Source organism: Epinephelus lanceolatus, chromosome 5, assembly GCF_041903045.1.
Source record: "Epinephelus lanceolatus isolate andai-2023 chromosome 5, ASM4190304v1, whole genome shotgun sequence".
NCBI lineage: Eukaryota > Metazoa > Chordata > Actinopteri > Perciformes > Serranidae > Epinephelus > Epinephelus lanceolatus.
Window position 1 is genome coordinate 14,892,354 of NC_135738.1, and position 23,837 is coordinate 14,916,190.

The window sequence follows — 23,837 nt, forward strand, 5'->3', positions numbered from 1 at the left end:
GATGAACCTACTCTCTTTTTAATGCATCCTCTGTCAAATAAAATGTCTGTTGTTCTCCATTTTAACCAAGGCCTTATCACCAATTGGTTAGGCCGGCGATTGCAAGAGGGCCCCACACGCCGAGGGCCCCAAAATGCCCCAGGCTTGACAGTTAATTTTGATGATTAAGTTTTAAGGCCATTTGCTAACCTGGGAACCAGACAAATCTGTGAGCTCATGTTTGATTTGCTCTGGCTCCCGTTCATTACCAGCCACCCTGGACCACTTTGGATCAATCAGAACTGTTGAGCTAATGTGGGGCATGTTAAGACGATAACTGACACCTTGCTGAGCCTTCACGCTTTATGTGAAATACATGATGACGTTTTCTTTTTTGGTTCGCATGCCCTCGCGTTCAGGGCACTACAGCGAGCATAGACCTAGCTTAGTAAGGAGAAGCACTGTCGAGGCTTTTCTGAAAACAACCAAGATGGCTGCAGCTGATGTGGAAGCTGTTGACGTAGTATTTTCAAATTCTAAAGACAAAAACATGCACATATCGATGCTACACCATCCCAGCTCATCTCTGCATGCTGTAGTTGCTGTAGTTGCTGTAGTGCTCAGTGTTACATCACGTTTCTTTGCTCTGATTGGTTGTAGGTCTATTCAGTTGAGTTAAGAGGCATTTTGGTAATCGCCAATTGATGACGCCCCTTGGTAATCGAAAATTTAGAAGAGAAGTTCCATAGTAATGCACATTTGCGATTTGGTCTGGTGAGGAATTTGCTCTTCTAAAGTACAATATCAGCTGAGTCAGATCCAACGTTATTAGCCAGTTTTGTGGCCATGTCTAGTAAAGGTGCTATGATTTCCAAAATCTTATTTTTAGGAGCTTTATTATTTTTATTTATACTGTTTTGTACACAAACTGTAAAATTGTTAAACTAATGACATTCCCATCAGCCTCAGCTGTACTTTGTGTTTTTTACTACTTAGTAAATGTATTCATGTAGACAGTATTGCTTTTTATGACATTATAACGATATACTATGTTTGCCTGATATCGAACAGAATTGTCAATATCTTTTACTCTGTTTCCATCTTCAGTCAAATCGATTTTAGTAGTGTGGGCAGATTCAAAGGTCTGGAACGCGGCAAATACTATGCATGATTTTCCTCAAAAACAATATATAGACTCTTAAAGAAGTAATCCCTCTCAATCATCACTAACGACCCATAAGAACTGTGTGGCGTTTTCTGCAGAGACTGTGGCCATGTACTCCCACAACTGAACAGAAAGGTAGCGACCAGGTGCAAGGACGTAAGCAGCATGCATCCCTTTTTACACAGAGATAATGCTATAGGGCCGCTACGACTCTTCATGTCGCCTTTGCAATTTTACACAGACCCAAACAACAGCGGCATCATGCCACTCCAGTGTGTGATTTTAGACAGCCCGTCAGCATTGCAGACTCAAAAGAGGCGTGAAGGGCGTGACATGTAACACAATAGTGTCGGCCTCTAGTGTGACAAATATCATATGTGTCAACAGAGCTTTATAAACAGTAACAATGGCAGAACGTGGCAAAAACAATCAGTTATCATCTTTGTTATGTGGCAGCTGATCTCGTCCCCTGCTTGGAGGGCAAGGACCTCATTGTTTACCCAATCTGTGGACATTTAAGGCTGCCGTTCTTCTTTGAGTTAGCTGCTACCAGCTACTTTTTAAATCTCGTCATAACACTGTCAAAATGTCACACCTGTGCCGCCTATGATCCCGTCCTGCCAGCTGACCCATTTATACAGAGGTTGTTTCAGTGTTGCTACTACCTCCAATGCCGAAATTCCTGCTTTAAAGAGGCAGTTTAAAAGGGGCTCAAGAGACACAGCGCTGAAAAAATGCAAATATAGTGAGGTGAAAAGCCAAACGAGTGAATCTGGGGCTGAATTTTATTTTCACTTTGCCTGGTTACAGTGCTTTCAAAGAATTCAATTCAATTCAGTTGTATTTATAAAGGCCAATATCACAAATCGCAATTTGCCTCAGAGGGCTTTACAGCACACAACATCCCTCTGTCCTTGGACCCTCACAGTGGATAAGGAAAAACTCGCCAAAAAAAACATCAACAGGGAAAATAATGGTAGAAACCTCAGAAAGAGCAACTGAGGAGGGATCCCTCTTCCAGGACAGACAGACGTGCAATAGACGTCATGTAAAACAGTAACTGACAGTCCTTCATAAGATGCGTTTTATGATGCTTGTTTTTATGTCATGTGTTTTTATTGTTGTTGATGTGTTTTTGATACTCTTTGATGCTCAATTATACAAAGCAAATTCCCCTGGGGGCAGCATAGGTTTCATTCATTCATCCAAAATTCTAAACTGAAATGCTGAAGTGTTAGTATTGTCATTGTGAGCATGTCAGCACTTTGCATTTAGTGCTGCTGTGGATAAATACACCTTTACAGAGCCACTAGCATGGCAGTAGACACTTAGTCATGTTAAATTAATGCTTTAATAAATAATTAGTTTAATGATATTTGAGGTGATGCTCTGTCACAAATTATTTAAAGGTCATGTCTTATGTGTCAGAATGTGTAGTCCTTCCTGTGTTGTGTAATCTTATCTTGAACTTTAGTAGTCTTGAATATGCAGAACAGTTCCCAGTGACACTGTCCTGCTTCATAAATGTGTAACGCTTATATCCCACCAACAAGCCAGTGCAGCACATTTTAACCCTCCCTTTGCTGTGCCCTCAGACTTTGTGGCCGTGGCCATCAAGGTTCTGGTCAACGAGACAGTGGAGCTGGCCACACGGGAGTTCAAGTTCTATAATTGTGCTGCCACAGTGAGGAAATCAGAAAACACACCGTGAGTCAGACCCTTAATCTATCAGTTCTGCTCTGTCACTCACCGAAAATACACAGTGACACTGAACACAGCATCAACTGACAACCTTGATGTAAATGTATCACCGTGCATGAACAGATGAGAGATCAAGGCTCTGTTTGCAAATTGTGATGCATGGTAATTTTGAACGCACCTCTTGCATTTTCTCTCCTCCTTTTATTACCAAGCCGAGGAAATTGCCTCAGTTTCCTTTTCATTAATCAAAAAATGAAAGTCGATCTCGCCAATTTTTTTTTTCCCCCTCCTTATTTTTTTTCTTCATTTCTTTCATGCCAAGGAATGTGTGATGAACGAGCTTTGCTTATGTGAAGTTGCAGAGATCCATTTCGTTGTCAGCAGCATGGATTTTTGTGCCGGACGCTCTTTGATGAGTTTGCATGTTTTAAGATTTTGTTTGTGTGTGCTTTTATGTGTGTGTGATTGCCTAATTGTATGTGTGTGAAAGCGTTTCCTTATCTTTGGTGTCCAAATTCTTGTGTGTGTTTTCAGGTGCATGTCATGTGTGGCCAGTTCGTGGGGCTGTCAGTGGAACACACTTGATCACACCTGCAGCGACATGGACGACAGCATAGGGGGTATATACATCATCAAGCACCGTCAGGTGAGTCTTCTCATGTTTTAACACATCAGTGGCATATTGGGGAGTTTTATCTCTGACATACGGAGGCTGACAAGGGCAAAAGTTATTTTTATTGATTTTCGGGGGATATCTGGCTCACTCAGGCATCCCTTCACATGTGGTGATTAGATTTGTCTTTTGAAACTTCCCCTACATTTTTTCCAGCGTTTATTAAACACACACTATCAGTATGGTGTCTGACAAGGGCAAACGTGCCACAGCAGCCCAAAACATTTCCACTAGGAGCTTTAGAAAGGATGCTAAATTAAAAAACACGCACAAAAATCCACCCAAAAAAAGACAATAAAAGCATGCTGCGAAAAGAAGATCAAGTGTGCTGCAGAAAGCCAAAGCAAATACATTAACACAGAAATGATGAGAAGTCAAATCACACATACCCAAAAAACAAATGCAACAGAAAAACACTGCAGGTCGATTCTACACAGCAGATGTTCTCAAGGCCTCCAGGAGGAGCTCTAAGTGGAACAGCTTGATGTAATAGTGTGTAGTAGTAGTGTGTAATGCTGATGGTAGCTACGTAAATCTTTTGCTCTATAGTGTAACACACTAAGACAAATGTAAAAAAGAATACACGCCTTTGTATGTTGCCTCTTTAGGCCCTGATCAGAGAGAGCAAGGCGCACGGCACTGCTTTTTTCTTTTTTCTTTTGCAACTTGGCCAATCAGTCACTGAATTAACTGTCCTTAGCCTAACTGCTGCTGCTCACAGATCTGTACATAAAAAACGGACAGGTATAGAGCCCTTGCTCTGATTGAGGATGAGAGGCTGTTCCCAAATAGTAGTAGTACGTCACAGAAAAAAACAGACGTGTGTGCAGGTGCATGAGACCCTCAAAAGAAGGAGAAATCATGGAAAGTATCTTCAGCCGGTCCAGGAGCTTCACCTGCTTGATGGTTGGCTCAAGGTGTATTTTAGGATGAGTCAGGGACAGTTTCACAATGAGCCTAGTTATGGTTAGTTCATAGTTGAGACTACAATTTTTCAACATTACCTCAGAATAAACCATGTACGCAAACACTTGTTTTCATCACCACCACAGAGGGCCCACCTCTTAATTCATATTATTGAAAAGTGGGAAAAATGAAGTCGGAGTAGGGTATCTACAGGCCCTTAAAAAGTCTGTAAGCGTCTTAAATTCAGATTTGATGGGTCTTGAATATTTTTCGTCACTTTACTTCAAAAATTTCTCCAACCTGACAGACCCAATGACTGTTTACAGTCATTGGACAGACCAAAGAATTAGATGAATAAATAGTATTTATGAGAGCGATGAGATTTTGTTTTACTAGGAAAAGTACTGACATGTGTGTCTCACACACACACACACACACACACACACACACATACATTCGATCTTAAAAGTTCATATAAGATGGTATTTAAAAGGTCTTTAAAAGTCTTCAATTTAATTTGGTTATATCTGTAGACACCCTGCACAGGCTTTTTCCATTGTAAGTTTTTTCAACTTCGGGCATTTAGTGCGATCCTGCAAAACACAGAGTGCCCATCAGTGCAAAAGCAGCGAGCAAAACTCTTCACTCTCAGTAAAAACAATTACAAAAAGCTGCCCCAGGCTGCCGAAACGCTCTCTGTTTGACTGGGGCCTTCTTCCACTTTTCTTCCAGCTTCAAAAACACTCTCCCATCTGGTCGCTGTTTCGGGTGGAAAATTAAGCTGTTCCACTTAGTGCTCCCCCTAGAGGCTTGGGGAATGTCTGCTGTGTTAACTGGATATGCAGCATTTTTCTGTTACATCTGTTTTTTGGGTTTGTGTGGGTTTTTTTTACTTTGTACCTTTTTTTTATTTGCAGCATATTTGCTGTAAAAGTGTTTTAGGTTTCGTTTTGAACATATTTTTGAATTGCTGTTGTTTCTGAAGCTGCAGCTTGTTTCTCCTAATGGAAACAGTTTGGCCGGTTGTAGACTGCTTGCCCTTGTTGGCTGCTGTACTGATAGTATCTGTTCGATAAATGCTGGAAAAAGTGTAGCAGAAGTTTTAAAAGACTCACGCTTGAGCGATCCAGATATCCCCCGAAAATTAATAAATAAAAAAAAACTCAAATCCTGGTATCAGCTGGCACCATCTTGCGTGACAAATACTGTAGGGCGCAGGATCTCAATTTATAAGTCAGCAGATGTTGCAGCGATACACTTATCTGTCACCGCAGATGAGGGTGTCCGTTAAGTGGTTGGCATATTTAAAATGTAAATTATTGAAAGTGAGAATATCTGATTTGTTTTGATGCCTTCTCAGAGAGCAAAGTGTCCTCAGTTTGAGAATCCAGATCCTGTGCTGATCCCCGTGGGCTACAAGATGAGTATCAGCTTTGAGGGGATCAATTTGGACCTCTACAAGGTAAAGTGGCACAGATACAGAATTTAAATGATTTATTCAAAACTAATTGGTTCTTTTGAACACTTAACTGAGTCTGGGATGAAGCCCACAGTGAACCGGATTGGTCACAATTTTCAACCAGAGCATAAGGAGACAAATTGTGACATAAAAAGTAAAAGTTTTGTCAGTCAAAAGTTTATAGTAGCCAAATATTTATATTTACATGATTAGCATTGTTGTACTTGTTTTTAACTGAATGTCTATATATCTGTTTGTACACTGAGAGCAACAACAAACCCAAGCTCGAACAGTCAGCCTCCTCATTAAAGGAACAATGCGTACGATTTAGCGGGATTTGGTGGCATCTAGCAGTGAGAATTGCAGATTGCAACCAGCTGAAACTTCTACCAGCTAGAATTCCTTCATTGTTCAGGGGGTTTTTACTGTGAGATTAATTATCTGCAGACGTCTTTTCCTTTCCAAAACAAATGGACCAGATTATTTTAAATTGGTAAAAACACTGAATAGAATCAATTTCACGTTACAAATCAGTGTTTCTCCAATGCTGTTTGGCATGTCACAGACGGACAGCTAGCTAAGAACCGACAAATGTTTGCTCACCTTTTTTCTTTGATACCTTAAGATCCAGACGTTCAGTAGTTGTTTTTTTACCCCAAGCCAAATTATCCGCAGACAGAGGTCTCTTCCTCTCAAAAACAAACTGACTTTGTGATTTAAACAGGTAGAAACACTTAATAAAGCAGTTTCATGTTACAAATCAGTGTTTCTTCCATGCTGTTTGGCACGTCGCAGATGGGCTGTTAGCCCAGAACCTGCTAATGTGTGCTCACCTTTTTTCTCTGATAACTTCAGATCCAGAGTTCAGGAGGTTTTTTTACTAGGAGCTGAATTGTTTGCAGAGGTCTCTTCCTCTCCAAAACAAACAGACCCGGTGGTTTAAACCAGAAAAAACACTGAATAAAGCAGTTTCACGTGAAACAATCTGTGTTCTTCTGCTTGTTGCGGAGGGGCTGCTAACTATGGAGGCTGACACAAAAACACAAATGGCCCTATCTAGAGCAAGTTTTTTGTTTGTCCATTCTGTTCTACTATAGGAACATTGCAGTGCAACATGGCTATCTCCACAGACAAGGACCTGCTTCCTATGTAGATATGAATGGCTCATTCTAATGTGATGAAAACACAATGATTGTAATTCTCAGGTGATTATACACTAAAGAAAACATACTTATTTTATTATATTCTATTCCCCAAAATGTAAATGATAAATGCCATTTTAGTCCTCCTACCACTCAAAGTACTTTTACACTACATGTCATTACATTCATCCATTCACACACACATTCACACACTGGTGGCCGAGGCTACAATGCATGGTGCCACCTGCTACTCATTAACAATGTGTGCACACACTGATGGAACAGCCATTGGGAACAATTTGGGGTTCAGTATCTTGCCCAAGGATGCTTAGACATGCGAGCTGGAGGAGCCGGGGATCAAACTGCTGATCTTCTGATTGGTGGACGACCTGCTCTACCCCAAACCCCCCCTAAATCCTATACACTGGACCTTTAAGATCTTCTGGATATAGTGTTCTCACATAGAAAAGTTGCATACAGTTGCAGAAACAATAAAAGGAGCCAGTCATCCCATCCAAACTCTGGGTGAGAAAAGAAGGGCTTTCTACAACACAGTCTTTCACATTTTTTGATCTGCAGTGAAATGAAAAACGAGGAGCATCAGAGTACAGTGTTTTGCAAATAGAATCTACATAAATTAATCCACACTGTTTCTTGTTTATTTCCAGGATCATGTTTTCACCATTGGCACTGAACTGATGAGAAATGTGGAAGAGGACGTAAACTTCGAGAGTGGGCCGTTCTACACCTTCAGCGGCTTCAATGTGAGTGCGGCTGTTTTCTAGTTGCTTGGCACTCGTCTTGACTTGACTCTCGACCCCCGACCGTGTCTCAGTATTCACACACTGAACTGCTGATTTTGTTCCTTTCTTGAGATTGTTCAGATAGCTTGTGGCCAATTTGCCCTCCACTCAACACAGGTCCTTGAAACACGGCTGATTTGTGGAAAGTGCAATAAAGGGAAACCTTGAAACTGAGTGAAATCTATTGTAGAGTACCACTTGATTGCCGATTCTTCAGCACCAAAAAAGTCAATATCCAAACTTTGTATCTATGAGCTGACTTTATGTCCCAGGCTTATTAATCAAATCACCCTTTAGCACTCCCTTTGATATTCTCTAGCTCCCTCTAATGGACAGACTCCTCTCACTGGAGTTATTTTAGCTCCTTCTCTACATTGTGAATTCTGTGATTGGGAAGCTCAAACAGCACCTAGCCCCGAGCTATGTTCTTTCTCAACATTGATTTCTTCAGCTGAAAATCTGCCAGACTGGGTATAATTTTTTTTTCTTCCTTTTTTTCCTCTCCTCCCTTGGCATGAGGGAGCGACAGCCCACACTGTTTGCCGAGAAGAGCTTAAGTGCCATTAATCACTGGATTCTGTATTAATAATTCATTTTCTTCCAATTTCTTAGTTTTCTTACGACAAGTCACCGGAGACCAATGTGCTCTTCTACGTGAAGGACAAGGAGTCAGGCAGGAAGATGGACAGCACGCTGAACGGTACGCTCTCTCACATTTTAATGTGGAGACCTTATTTTTAATGCCCTGTGTGTACATTGCTATTCCCAGTATGGGGCCTCCATTAGATCTGAGGAAGCTGCCTTTAATCGTCAATTGGAAAATTAAACAGATAATTATTTGGTAATGACTGTATCACCAAACATGATTTAAAAGAATAACAAATGATTTATATTTTCTTCGCCATGTAAATTGAATGCTGTTGGAGAACACGAACATAGACATCTTGCTATTTACTCATAAAAGCAAGACTTTAATGTATTAGAAAATCAAAAATATGACACTTTTTCTTCCTTTACAGTCACCCTGTACAACTGCTCCATAGGGAGGGAGGACTGTAGTCTCTGTAAGAACTCAGACCAAAAGTATAGCTGTGTGTGGTGCGCCAAGCAGAAGGCGTGTGTGTACAAGAATCTGTGCACCCCTGACCAGCCAGGGTCCGAGGATCATGACAACACCGAGTGCCCCGACCCCCAGATTACCGATGTGAGTACTTTCACTGTTGTCATCTGTTTATGCTGACCTATGAACTGGAAACAATGCGTGCATCAATGGCTTGTGACTTGCAGTGAAAAGGCAGCGACTTTGGTGATTGGATTATTGATCACAGCACTTTATTGGCCTCTCCTCTTTCTGTCGACGGAGGAGTTGAAAGTCTGCTTCTCCTTGAGGGCGTGTTGAGCTGATTTGCAGCACATCTAGATTGGATCAATTCTTTCTGTGCTCGCTTAATTGTTGGTGCCTCATTGTCATTGACAAAAATCCATCAGTAATTGCGTCAAATCAGTGTGGCAGAGGTTATGACCGATACATCTAACAATGAAGGTGTCACAAAGAGTTGCAATCAGTGTGCGTCATGGCAAGACTTTTTGTGGCATTTTATGTATAATAGCTGTTATGGCGGTTGAGTCATCACTTTGGTCCTAACTGAAATATCTCAACAACTATTGGATGGATTGCCAGGAAATTTTGTAGAGAAGTTCATTGTCCCCAGAGGATGGACCCTACTGACTTTGGTGATCCCCTGACTTTTCCTGTAGGGCCAACATGAGGTTAACATTGTTGGTTGACTTCTCTTGTCACTGACTGGATGGATGGGTACAAAAGTTTGTACAAACATTTATGTCCCCCTCAGGATGAATTATAATTACTTTGGTGAGCTGCAAGCATGGCTGTAGACTCTTAAGGGTCATCCACACCAAAAACAATAAATATAACAGTGACTTTAACGATAAGGATGTGAGCATCCACACTGATGAGCGATGATAAGTCTCTGTAGTGTCATCTTTCGTGTTAAATGTGATGCCCTGTAAATTTGAATGCATTTGGTTTGGCTATTTCTGTTGCTCCTTTCTCACTGGACAAAAACCCCACTAACACCCACTAACACCAGGCTTTCTTTAATAGGAAAGTTCACTATCGGCATTCATGCCCAGGACAAATGACCTGGCAGTAGGCACAGGTATTAATCGGCTCCAGCTCCGATTGCCAGTGGTGGAAATATGACACCTGGTGGATGTGCTAATTTTAGCCCCTTTTTCAATGCGATGCAGTGACGGGCTGCTGCAAAATACCGTCTGTCTCCGTTCAAGCAGCGCTCAAACATTGTTCAAAATCTAGTCACTAAGTTTGAGAAACTGAATAAGTAAAGTACGTAAAAGTAGCCACTGTAAAATTTTTATGGGCCTCCATGCTGCTTTTGACTGTTTACTCACCTGTGGCATGTTCAGTCTGAAAGTGAGCACCGTTTTGCTACGGTTTCCAAGTTGAACAACATGTTTACCTCCAAACTTTGTGAAACAGGCTTGTACTTTTTCTCTTGTTTGGTGGGTGTGTCAGAGGTGTAACACAATCAGCAACAATGTGTGTATAATCCAATTTCTAGTAGGTCCTACTTATTGTACTTACATTTTTTATTTTATTTTCATTTCACACCTGCTTTGGCAATGTAGCATATGTTTCCTGTGCCAATAAAGCCCCTTTGAATTGAACTGAATGAAACCCTGCAGTATTAAAAGGCAATGCACTTGCTTAACAAAACTAGATGTTCATCACATCACAGTTTCTGTTTATATAAACGCTTTGTTGGTGGCTGAATGCAGTGCTGTTTTTCAGCTAGTCCATGACCTCAAATGTGACACACTAGAATAAAAAACATAAAGGCATACTCATCTACTGCTGGCAATGGGAAATGGGTCTATTGCCTATTTTTAGCTTTTTCCCTGTATTTAAGAAACCCACGTACAGGTGCTTATTTGGATGGAAAATGGGCATATCAGTCATCAAATTGCTTTGAAAGTGTTCCCAACAAAATTGTTTGCCACTGTTGTCATTAATAGTTGTGGTGTGGACTCGGTCATCCACTTGAGTAAGAATGATTTTTGAAGCAATATATTTATAGTTATTGTTCTTGGTGTGGATGGCTCTTAATTGTATATTTGATTTCAAAGTAAGTGCTTCAAGTTTAATAATGTTTTGTTTTATGTTTTTATTTGTAGTTACTATTCAAAAGTATTTAGTTTTTAGTGACTGCTCAAGATTTGCTGCCAAGTCTTAGGGCTGCTGTGAAACTGCGCCTACTTAGGGCAACAAAAAAGTTTATCTTGGGTGCGTCAGTACAATGGACAACCAAGAAAGGACGGCAGAGGAGATACCCACACACCAATGCATCTGGGCTGGACAGCAACAAAAAAGGTTCACAGACTGACAGCAATGCAAAAAAAAAAGTATTTAGAAAAATGTATGTAGGACATCCGTGCACAAAAAGAAAACAGCAAGTCCGTCTTTGATTAATAAAACGTTATTGTTCTGCTGTAAAATGACTTTACTTAAACGTGTCTGTCACAAAAAATATCTGTTCGTGTCATGCATTTACACAGAACATCAGCCTATGCATTATAATATGATATTTTATTACCCTCATGTATCTTTCACATCAGCATCAGAAATTCTGTATCAGTTTTGCTCTAATACACACACACATACATGCAAACATGACTCATACAGTATGGATGTAATTCTCAACCATGGCATTGAATATTAAACACTTTAACTATTCAGCAGACTTAAACAGACTGTGTAAATCTCTTGTACGTTCTTATTGCACAACTAATCTTTTTAAATCCATTTCAAATCCCCTCTTATTATAAACACGCGCCCCGCCCCTCTACCACTATATCTCCACATCCAGATCATCCCACGTTTCGGCCCCCTGCTGGGAGGAATCTCCATCACCATCCGGGGCTCCAACCTTGGCATCCACAAGGAAGACATCAAAAGCATCACTGTAGTCAGGGAGCCCTGTATCCATCAGGAGGAGAAGTACTCTGTTTCCACGAGGTAATGCTACACACTTTGATGTATTTATGCAAATATATGAGCAGCAGCCTCACGCTGTCTTTCTCTTGTTAGCTGTTGGTCAAACTGTGTTTGGCAGGTGTACAAAAAAAAGCAAGTCTTTTTTCGTAAACTTCTGGATACCTTATCAGCTAAGGAGTGCTTTGCCTTTCCCCGAGGTAACCAGGGTGCATGTTTTAATTAGCTCATTATGCCACTGTATTGATCTGAGAGTCTCCGAATGCAGGCTGATTCAGGAACAGAATCACTCTTCTAAGACGTGAATGGCAGCAGAGGAAGAAGTTCTCTGATCCTTTTTTGAGTACCAATAGAGCGCAAATTAAGTCCCGCCCACAGCGGAGGGGAAAACAATTCATCGCTCTCCACTGACTTTGTGTTGTGTGAACATGCCTCCATGTCACTTTGGTCTGCTAGTAAACAACAGAAAAAATGCCTTAACGCTGCTGTGTGGTGGGCTGCACTGACAACAGGGTAAAGAACCCAGAACAAATGTTGTGTCTCAAATCAAATACTTCTGTTAGTACACTTACATGTAGCACACTGCGTACACTGTATACTTACCCAAAGTGCGCAAATTCTGACAGGGTAGTGTTGTTTCATAGCAAACACAATTGTTGCACACTTACCAGAAATGACAGTGACAAGATTCGACAGCTTTTCTTCTTCTGCTCTGTAAATTACAACTTGGCAGAGCATTATCGCTGACATTTGACAAACGATTGTCACTCGCCAAAATATATGCTTTCTATATCTGCTCACTTGAACTCCTCTGTATTCATTTATTTATTGTATTAAAAATGAACATGCTTTCACGGCAAATGATGAATGTCTGTGACTGATACTGACTGGCTCCATCACCAGCTGATCTACTGAGTTAATGATAGCCACTGCATTTTGCTAAACTTTACAGCAGTCAAGCAATGGACCAACAAATCTAAAACTAAAATCTTCTGTAGTGAAGACGACAATTTAACATGCATAAACACCAAACGTAAACCGATTGTAGAGCTTAGGCCACAACACATGTAACGTCAATTCCTGATGATAAAATGTGCATCTGTTAGCTAGCATTGTTATTATCGTTTGAGGCACCAAATTATTACAGAACTAACCTAAAAACCAAACTGAGAGCTTTTATCTGAGAACAGTATAGTGGTAGTGAATAATACTCATATATATCTGTACAATGCTTTGGTGTCCACTGCAGTAGTTGGGCGCCATTTTACAAAGCTGAAATGTATTTGTGGTCCCACCGCTTCTGCTACACAGGCAACATGGCGACCATTTAGGGTGAAAAATGTCCAATGTTCCACATTCAATTTTGTGACCGTTAGAAGTGCACCATAGAGGTGCTTATAATGCACTGCAATTTGCCATACTTCTCAGTGTGAACACACTTAAGCACTCAAACTATTAAGTATAAGTATAGAAGTGTCCAATTTGAGACACAGCACAAGTTTTTATAGGCTGCCAAACTGAAAAACTGAGCATTTAAGAAGCCGAAAGTGGATACAGCAAGCAAGACGTGAGGCTTCTGCAATGGAGAAACTTTGGGATCCTGGCACTCAGAAGTAACAGTTGGTAATTTGGCCAGACAAACTGTAGAGGTTGAAGCTAACTAAGATACAGTACAGGCCAAAAGTTTGGACACACCTTCTCATTCAATGCGTTTTCTTTATTTTCATGACTATTTACATTGTAGATTCTCACTGAAGGCATCAAAACTATGAATGAACACATGTGGAGTTATGTACTTAACAAAAAAAGGTGAAATAACTGAAAACATGTTTTATATTCTAGTTTCTTCAAAATAGCCACCCTTTGCTCTGATTACTGCTTTGCACACTCTTGGCATTCTCTCCATGAGCTTCAAGAGGTAGTCACCTGAAATGGTTTCCACTTCACAGGTGTGCCTTATCAGGGTTAATTAGTGGAATTTCTTGCTTTATCAATGGGGTTGGGACCATCGGTTGTGTTGTGCAGAAGTCAGGTTAATACACAGCCGACAGCCCTATTGGACAACTGTTAAAATTCATATTATGGCAAGAACCAATCAGCTAACTAAAGAAAAACGAGTGGCCATCATTACTTTAAGAAATGAAGGTCAGTCAGTCCGGAAAATTGCAAAAACTTTAAATGTGTCCCCAAGTGGAGTCACAAAAACCATCAAGCGCTACAACGAAACTGGCACACATGAGGACCGACCCAGGAAAGGAAGACCAAGAGTCACCTCTGCTTCTGAGGATAAGTTCATCCGAGTCACCAGCCTCAGAAATCGCAAGTTAACAGCAGCTCAGATCAGAGACCAGATGAATGCCACACAGAGTTCTAGCAGCAGACCCATCTCTAGAACAACTGTTAAGAGGAGACTGCGCAAATCAGGCCTTCATGGTCAAATAGCTGCTAGGAAACCACTGCTAAGGAGAGGCAACAAACAGAAGAGATTTGTTTGGGCCAAGAAACACAAGGAATGGACATTAGACCAGTGGAAATCTGTGCTTTGGTCTGATGAGTCCAAATTTGAGATCTTTGGTTCCAACCGCCGTGTCTTTGTGAGACGCAGAAAAGGTGAACGGATGGATTCCACATGCCTGGTTCCCACTGTGAAGCATGGAGGAGGAGGTGTGATGGTGTGGGGGTGTTTTGCTGGTGACACTGTTGGGGATTTATTCAAAATTGAAGGCACACTGAACCAGCATGGCTACCACAGCATCCTGCAGCGACATGCCATCCCATCCGGTTTGCGTTTAGTTAGACGATCATTTATTTTTCAACAGGACAATGACCCCAAACACACCTCCAGGCTGTGTAAGGGCTATTTGACCAAGAAGGAGAGTGATGGAGTGCTGCGGCAGATGACCTGGCCTCCACAGTCACCGGACCTGAACCCAATCGAGATGGTTTGGGGTGAGCTGGACCGCAGAGTGAAGGCAAAGGGGCCAACAAGTGCTAAACACCTCTGGGAACTCCTTCAAGACTGTTGGAAAACCATTTCAGGTGACTACCTCTTGAAGCTCATCGAGAGAATGCCAAGAGTGTGCAAAGCAGTAATCAGAGCAAAGGGTGGCTATTTTGAAGAAACTAGAATATAAAACATGTTTTCAGTTATTTCACCTTTTTTTGTTAAGTACATAACTCCACATGTGTTCATTCATAGTTTTGATGCCTTCAGTGAGAATCTACAATGTAAATAGTCATGAAAATAAAGAAAACACATTGAATGAGAAGGTGTGTCCAAACTTTTGGCCTGTACTGTATGTAATGCCTGGGTTTGATCTTTGTTAGTTTAAATGATGGTCTTACCTGGTGATTCTGTCAAATAGTTGTAAATATCAGTTTCAAGTATCAAGTATTTAACTTTTGCCATTCAGTAGGATAATTTCTCCAAGAGTCACTGAGACAGACAGACAATACTGTCGATGTAAGGTTTCCTCTCTGGAAGACATAAGGCGCTACAATATTCATTTGACCTGCTGAAATCTAATGTTTTCAGCTAGCTACAGTCATTTAGTTAACATTTCAGCTCTTGGTTGCATATTGTGGCACTGATTGTTTTCCCTTGTGGTGGACGTGGTTTTCAGAGTATGCTCTGTCTCGGGACAACAATGTAGAAGCACCCCATTACAAATGAAAGTCCTGCATTCAAAGTCCTACTTACTCTAAGAATGAGTACAGCTTTATTATCAGCAAAATATACTAAAAATGTCAAAAATATAAGTACCACCTCCACAGAAAAATGGCCCCTGTGACTGGTGTGTTATAACATTTTACATTATTAGATTGCTAATACTGACACATTAGTGTGTAAGTAGCATTTAACTGCTGCAGCTGGTTGAGATGGAGCCAGTTTTAACTTTATGTACAGTTTGGGGTTGCGGGAGGATTAATGAGGGAGGAAAGAAGAAAAAACAGAATTCTGCCTCTCAAATTTTTATCCATATTCTGAACATTCTTGTAATATTTTCTTTTTATGTGAAATATTTGATACTATTACCTCTCTGGACCTAAAACAGATATTAAAGTGAAACATCATCTCTCAATAACATCTGAAACATAAGGTTGTAGAAATCCAAGCATCAAATAGCACTAAAGAATTGCAGAACATAGCAACAATAGTTTCCAGTAATATTTTTTAATGCACTGCATATATCACTAAATATAACTTTAGTTTTCATGTAGTTTTTGCATGTAGAATCTCTTCAGTGAACACGACTGTGCTGTCACGGAAGACACCGCGGTGGCTCCCACACACACTCTGCCTTCTCCAGTCACCTCACCCGGCACATCTTCACCACCTGCACATATGAAATGTGTAAATTAGCAAAGTCTGGAAATAAAGCCAGTGACAGCTCTTGCGCAATCATTCCATTTCTTTGTGAGGAGTCCTAATCATAATGCAGGCCTAGCTTTACCATAGCAAAACTTAAATAATTTAATAAATTCACCTATGAAAACTACTTCTCTCAAATGATATCTCTGATTGTTGTGTTGATTTTAGGAAGGTGTGAAGCAGTGTGATTGCTGTAAATGTAAATACTGCGGTGATACTGTGGTTGCGATGATTCACTGTAAGGAACAATTGATCAGCGGGCTCATTTTTATACATGTAGGCATGTAGAGGGTGGAATATGACATCGATCAGTGTGCACACAATTTCAAGTTGATAAAAAGAATCTGTGTGCATACATCTCCTGGTTTCTATGTACAAAAACATTTTATGTGGATTCTTAAGAGTTTTTTTAAATGAGGCCTTTATGCAGCTTGAATTCTTGGAAATAGGAGTTCACCAGAGCACTGATTTGACAGCACCACACATTTGCCAAAGCTCTTCGGTGGTCTCTTCATGCTGCCTGCTCCGTTCCTAAAAACTGGAATAAAAGTTTCGCAAATGCATTTCAGTCACAGCAATGTTCGCTTCATACAAATGGCCTATGAAGACGAAAACACCCACGTTGTTGCCCCACAGCCACTAACCAGAACTGTTGACACCTGGCAGGATGGATCCACGTTTATGACAAATTCTTGCCCCGCCATCTGCATGATGAGGCATAAACCAGGATTTACGAGACCAGATGGAATGTTTTTCACCCTTAAATCATGCACTTCTGGAGCTCACGGGCCCGCTGTAGTCTCCATCTTGTTGTTAGTTGTCCTGCATTGTCTGCAGCACATTGTAGCTCACTTGCTTCAAGATTTGACAGGCTTTCCACTGCGATATTTCATTCCCTCACATCACTGTTGCAGCTGTTAATTGTCTACTCTCGGCCCACCTGTTAGCCCGATGAGGCTTGCCATTTTATGCTGACCTCTTTCATCAGCAACACGTCCTCCTTGAGGACTTGGACGTGTTTAGTTTATCACACATTTCCCAGTAAACTCCAGACACTGCACTGTGCAAAAATTCCCAGAGGGCTCGGTTTATGCTAGAAGCGGCCAATTTGGCATTAGAAATCATAGTAGCTGCTTAGTCGTCAGATGAACCTGTTTAGCATGTCTGCCCACTCCAAAACATGAACAAAAGCCATTTGAGTTCAGTCTGTAAAGTAACTTTTACTTCCTTTTTAAAAACAGTTTATTTTAATTACCTCTGTTATTTACAGCATTTTCTCCAATTAACTAAAACAATACGCTGAACTCATGCCAATATCTGAAATAATCAGAACTCCCTAATTTAAAAGGATAATTTTGGAGACGGACTGCGTAAGGCTATTTGTTTGTTTTCAATACAGCAGCTCAAGGCTGGAAGTAGAGCAGACGAGAGTTTTGATTTGTGGAAGTTGTTTAAGTTCAGAAATGCTGATCCAATTTTCAAGTGTTTTCACAAACCTGGTGAAATTGAACATTAATCCAGAATACTGGTTGGAGGTTATTGTCTTCGCTCCCATGACTTATTCTTGCTAACTGTTCCTGAAGTCCATACTGAATTTTGAAAAAAGGCGTTGAAGTATGCTGCTCCCTCGGCTTGGATCAGTCGCAAACGCATCTAAAGTGAGACCTGGTCTCACTGGATTCATTTAAAGTGTTTCTAAATGATTTAGAGGCAGACACATCTGGCTGTAGAATGGTTTTTGTTATCTCATAATTTATGTAAGTTGCTCTTTGTTTTTAATTTTTAATTATTATATGTTTGTTTTTATTGTCTGCAACCATGTTATTTGTGCTGCTGCCTCTTGAAAAGGAGATTTTTAATCTCAAAGTGTCCTTTACTCCAGGTTAAATGAAGAAAATAAATAAATAAAGTAGCTCTTGAATAGAGTTGAATCAATGAGTCAATTCACCGATAAGTTAATTAACAAAACGTTTGTTAGTTTCCAGGATATTGTGTCAGTCCTTTTTTATATATATATTTTTTTAACATTTCATAGAAAAAAGACAGATAATGAGCAGATAAATTAATCATTAAGATAACTGTCAGTCTTACTATGTTCTCACCTGTTCTTCTTTTGTCCTGTCCAGCGTGGTGTGTGAGATCGGCCCCGTCAACCCTCTGAACAGTGACTGGGGCCAGGTGGAGGTAGAGGTGCAGGGAGGAAAACGAGGAACCTCCTCCATGTACTTCACCTACAGGGTAAATCTTCTCCCTCACACACACACACACACACACACACACACACTCTCTTTCTTTCTCCTCAGCTACACTGTCAGTTTGAAGGCACAGAACTTTTGTCCCAGAGAATAAACACACTCAAAAGCTTTCAGCTGATTTTGTGTTATTGTTGTTTTATGGTCTCTATTATGTTTCCATTTCCAAACCGCAGAGAGCCCCTTATCAGAACATACCAAGGGCATGGTCATTTATGTGAAATGTACAAATACATTCCTAATGTATTGGTAAATTAAGCGCCTAGATGCCGTCACATTGCAATGGTAATGCACTGTAGACGATAAGCCAGAATGTGTATGCATTCCTCTTTAACCAGATGCTTTGCAGTAGGCCCTCTTTTCTCTCAAATAGCTACGCTGTAGCCTGTTAAAGTATTAAACTGGCTTTTCATATCTCTGGCTCCGCTAAAGCTCCCCCACAGGGGAGTGCTCCGCCTAACTGTTTGCTCAGCAAATTGAGGCAGATGTGGTGCTTGTATGAGTGTGTGTGTGTGTGTGTGTGTGTGTGTGTGTGTGTGTGTGAGAGAGAGAATGTTCCTAATAGAGAGTCGGAGATCAAGGAGGGTGAGAGGAAATGTGTGTGCATATGACACAGCATTGTGTGTGTTGTTCTTGCGAGTGTGAGCAAGCCCGTGGGTCGGAGCATGTGTGTGCATGTAAATCCTTGCACTGGAAAGATGAGTATGTATTCATGCTGTATCTCACAACCCCTCCACCCTCTCCTCCCTCTCCAGGACCCATTTCCCGATAAAGTGGAACCCTCTAAAGGTCCAAAAGCTGGGGGCACCCTCATTACAATTTCTGGACAAAATCTGGACACCGGCAGTAAGGATGATGTCCAGGTTACAATTGGAGGGGTGGACTGCACTGTGTAAGGACTTCTTCCCTCATTAATTGTCATTCACGCCCAAGCCCAATTCTCTTTCAATTCAGTCTTGTCAGTTGATAAGTGCTACTTGTTATTCAGACATTGTATTCTATGCAAATTCTACAGTATGCACACTTTGAAGCCCATAAATTGATTTTTTTTTACACTCCTGAAGCAAAAAATGGAATTGACCTTAACTCCAGTGTCATAAGCAGGACTTTTTTTTCTTTCACCATTTGCCTTTGCTGTTGCGACCACGAGTTTTCTCTCAAACCCAGTCCACAGTGACATCTTAGGCAGAGGTAACGGAAAAATAACGAGCGAGAGGAGCAGTAAAGCCAGGATTTAACAAGCTGTCAGACTGCTGCCATGTTGGCTTCCACTGCACGGTGACCTTGTGCGACCCCCACTCCTCCAGCCAGTCAGTGTTATGTCCTTGTCTTTGCAGGGAGAAGTTCGGAGCAGAGATCACCTGCAGGACAGGAGAATACCGAGCAGATAAGGTGCCCTCCGACCGTCAAACGGTCATAGTGAAATATGGAACGAAAACCATGAAAACCATCCCAGGTGCCTTCCAGTTCTTGGAAAATCCCACCGTGATGGACCACAACCCCAAAGGAAGCTTTGTCTGGTAAGTATAAAGCAGCCTTTTATCTCAAATCAGTGTTTGAAATATTGCTTTAATTTTACCTGGAAACATAATGAGTGCATCTACATGGGCATGAATGACCTGTTTATGAGGCTTATCCAAGTTACGATCACAGTCTGGATATGGTGTTTACATTAGCACAAAAAATGGGTTATTTATTTTCCCTGTATACATGAAAGATACTAGTAAGCATTACTGCAGTCTATTTGCGTGGGCACTGTGATGAAAAACCGGCAACAGGAGATGAGAGCGACAGGAAATATTAAACACTACACTTTCAGCGACTTGACAATTTAACTGCTAATTTCTTCTCTGCTCCGATCGCAAACAGCTGTCTGTTCTGAGTGCATCCACTGTCTCTCTTTCTCTTTATCAACCACACACACACACACACACACACACACACATTGCGGACTGAGCTATCGTTATCCCAGAAAACAGCTAAGCTACTCTCATATCACCATCCTAAGTGTTGTATACCTGATGCGTATTCTTGTCAGCTCGCATTGGGTCTCGTGTCATCACTTGTGAGATAAACTAGCAAAACTGTAACCTAAAAAGTTGTTTATTAACCTAATCTTTACCTTAACCCCACCATTAAACCTACAGGAGACCCCTCGCCTGAATGAAGCATTAAACAGAGATGATTTTTGTGTTTTTATGTGCATCAGTTTACTTAAATAAAAACAGATTTTTGCTCCTTGTACTGCTGGCATGGCTGCAATTGCAAGGTTTTCAATGCCTTTTACTCAACTGCTTAAATAAATTCTCAAACTGACTGTTATAACACTAATTTCAGTAACGCTTTATCTTGCTAGGGGTGCAGGTGTGCTGGAGCCTATCCCAGCTGACAGTGGGTGAGAGGCGGGGTACACCCCAGACAGGTCGCCAGACTATCACAGGGCTGACACACAGAGACAGACAACCATTCACACTCACATTCACATCTAGGGACAATTTAGAGTCACCAATTAACCTGCATGTCTTTGGACTGTGGGAGGAAGCTGGAGTACCTGGAATAAACCCACACTTTGAGACAACAATGCTAATCACTGCACGACCGTGTCGCCTGTAGTATTACAATTTACTCGAAAATATGTTCAGCTAAACAGCGCTAAAATATATTATTGTTTGGATGGACTAAATTATGTCCAACAACAAAAATCTACTCAGATGATGGGTCTGTGTTCTGATATCGATGTTGTATCTTGCATCAATAATGTTAAGTGCCCTGCTCAGACAGGCTTAAGAGGCAGACAATCAGGTTCTATGTAAATAGACGTGAGATCAAATATACAAGTTAGAGGAACACATGAAGAGTATGGTCTGTATGCCTTCATACTTGCGTATCATTCAGTCTAGTTTGCCTAATTTTAGAAGTTTTAGAAGCAAAACTAGCCCACACTTTGCCACTCAGTCCAACTTTTCATTTTCACCAAACCGGAATAATTCAGGATTTTTGTTCTGCAATCAGTTTAGATCAGTTCAATTCAATTTTATTTATAAAGCCCAATATCACAAATTACAATTTGCCTCAGGGGGCTCAACAACATATGACATCCCTCTGTCCTCACAGCAGATAAGGAATAACTCCCCTAAAAAATAAACCTTAAACAAGGGGGAAAAATGGTAAGAACCTCAGGAAGAGCAAATGAGGAGGGATTCCTTTTCCAGGATGGACAGATGTGCAATAGATGTTGTGTGTACTGAATAGATCGACATAAATAATGATACATAAAGAGAGGTAGAGACAGAGAGAGACCGTGAGAGACAGAGACAGATGCAGGGCAAGCAGTAATGACAATAGCTACAATAACATTCATTTAAGTAATAATATCATAACAATAATAATAATAATGTTGGTTCTTACAAAGGTACACAGGTTATTATATAAAATATGAGCATGCTCCCCCAAGCATGCACTGCTATGTCTTGTAAAACTACGCCCATCCAGGTGAGACCCTGTGCCGGCCTGTCACTGTCACTACCACTGCATAGGATGGGAGCAGTGGACAAAGATAAGCAGCCGCTTTCACTACTGACAGACAAAACTCGCTCCAGAAGTGAGACGCTTTGGCAGCTGCCCTGTCATTTGTTGTCTGTTGCTTCACTTGGCTGAAGCTGTACCTGCGCAGGTAGTCGACAGTGCTTAAATAACCATGATAAGGCAAATACATGCAACAGTATCCTAGTTCCTTTTGGAGTATTCCAGGTTACATTGGGGTTTCTCATTAATGTGATAAAGTCTTAATCAGGTTTTGGACAACAGGCTCAAATCCATAAACAAGAAATTACAAAAACACCTGATCATAAGCAGGTTATTCATGTCCATGTCGACACACTCAGAGTGTTGAATAAAGGTTTAAGTGGAATTGTGGTATTTTGAGGGTGTCATTTTTATGTTATTGTCTGTGTCATGTCACATTTTACCCTTCTTTGTAAAGGTTTGGGAATTTGCCACAAAAGCTACAAGGATTTCAAAGGGTTGACAAAAAATTAATTTCCCTTTAAAAACTCGCACTGTGCTCTTGTTTTTAAAGTAGAGAAGGCAAAAAAGAAAAACAGTGACACTGATGGCAAGGTTGTATAGAACAGTACGGTTATGGAAAATTGAATACTCAGAAAGGCATCTGCCTTGTTCTCTGCCCCTGCGAGCTTCTATCTGTCTGAAACCTTGGTAAAGGTTATTAATGCCAAGAACCTTTTAGTTTTTTAAAAATATGATTTGTCCTCCGAGAGTTGCTGAGTGTGCCTGTTGTTTGTGTATGTGTGCAGAATATTTCCTCATGCTTGCTTCTGATTTGCTGAAGGGGATACAAATGTTAGTCTTTGATGTTGTACCAAACTGCTTGATGATCGCTGAAAATGGATGCATTAGACGGTTACCTTGCTTTTTTCTGTGCAATTGAAAGCACTAGGCCGCGTTTGATTAGGCACGCAGGCTAGAACAACAGACACCAGATACGCTGCTCGGAGGCTAAACTAATTTGTTTTCATCTCCGGTTAAAATTACCCCGGGTGCAATTTAAGAAGTGTGTCTGTCTTCCCGTAACTCTCCCTATGAGCTTGTCTTTGTGTAGCTGGGGGTCTCTGTGCTATACATGAGTTTTACCATGTTAAACCTGCACCTCTGTGTTCTTGTGTTTTAAGTGGAGGGAGGAACATTGAGGTGACCGGCTCAGGGTTTGAACTCATCCAGACCGCAGTCCTGAAGGTTGAAGGAGGCAACTCGGAAGCTTTTGAGGTGTGTCTTCCATTTCACTACTTATTCCCTTTACAACCCTGATTCCATATTATTTGAGATGCTGTGTAAAATGTAGATAAAAACAGAATGCAATGATCTGCAAATCATTTTCAACGTCAGTGGAGAAAATGACTGTTCACGACGTCAATTTATTTTCCATTACACATCTTTCCAAGGCGGCTATTCACATGAAATATAAACCAAATGTTGGTTGTAACTCAGTAAAACATACAGTGATAAAGCAATCGTAACATTTTAATGACAAAAATTATGTGCAATAAAGTAGAATGACACAAGAAAATAGAATCAAACATGCTAACTGAAATTTATTTAAAGGGATAGTTAGGATTTTTTAAAGTGGGGTTGTACGAGGTTCTTATCCATAGTCAGTGTATTACAAACAGTAGGTGTTATTCGGCACACCCCCAGTTTGGAGAGGCAGGATGGAGTCCGACACAGAGGCTAAGCAATGTGCTGCTGTGGAGGGGTCGGCAACAAAGCATATTTGAGCCGCCTAAAAAAAATCTATTTCTGTTTCAGTTTACGCTTTTCAATGCTTTACCATCAGAT

General features: G+C 40.9%; 1 protein-coding gene across 3 annotated transcripts in view; it reads left to right on the forward strand.

The window, feature by feature from the left end:
* plxnb2b (plexin b2b) overlaps positions 1–23,837 on the forward strand; it is a 175,848-nt gene that overhangs the window by 110,947 nt on the left and 41,064 nt on the right. For all 3 annotated transcript variants that reach the window (XM_033634929.2, XM_078167744.1, XM_078167745.1), the window contains 11 exons: positions 2,740–2,851; positions 3,380–3,491; positions 5,785–5,886; positions 7,694–7,789; positions 8,441–8,528; positions 8,848–9,032; positions 11,737–11,885; positions 18,360–18,471; positions 19,241–19,377; positions 19,823–20,005; positions 23,174–23,267. In XM_033634929.2, the coding sequence (XP_033490820.2) occupies positions 2,740–2,851; positions 3,380–3,491; positions 5,785–5,886; positions 7,694–7,789; positions 8,441–8,528; positions 8,848–9,032; positions 11,737–11,885; positions 18,360–18,471; positions 19,241–19,377; positions 19,823–20,005; positions 23,174–23,267 (1,370 nt within the window). The remainder of the gene's footprint in view (positions 1–2,739; positions 2,852–3,379; positions 3,492–5,784; positions 5,887–7,693; positions 7,790–8,440; positions 8,529–8,847; positions 9,033–11,736; positions 11,886–18,359; positions 18,472–19,240; positions 19,378–19,822; positions 20,006–23,173; positions 23,268–23,837) is intronic.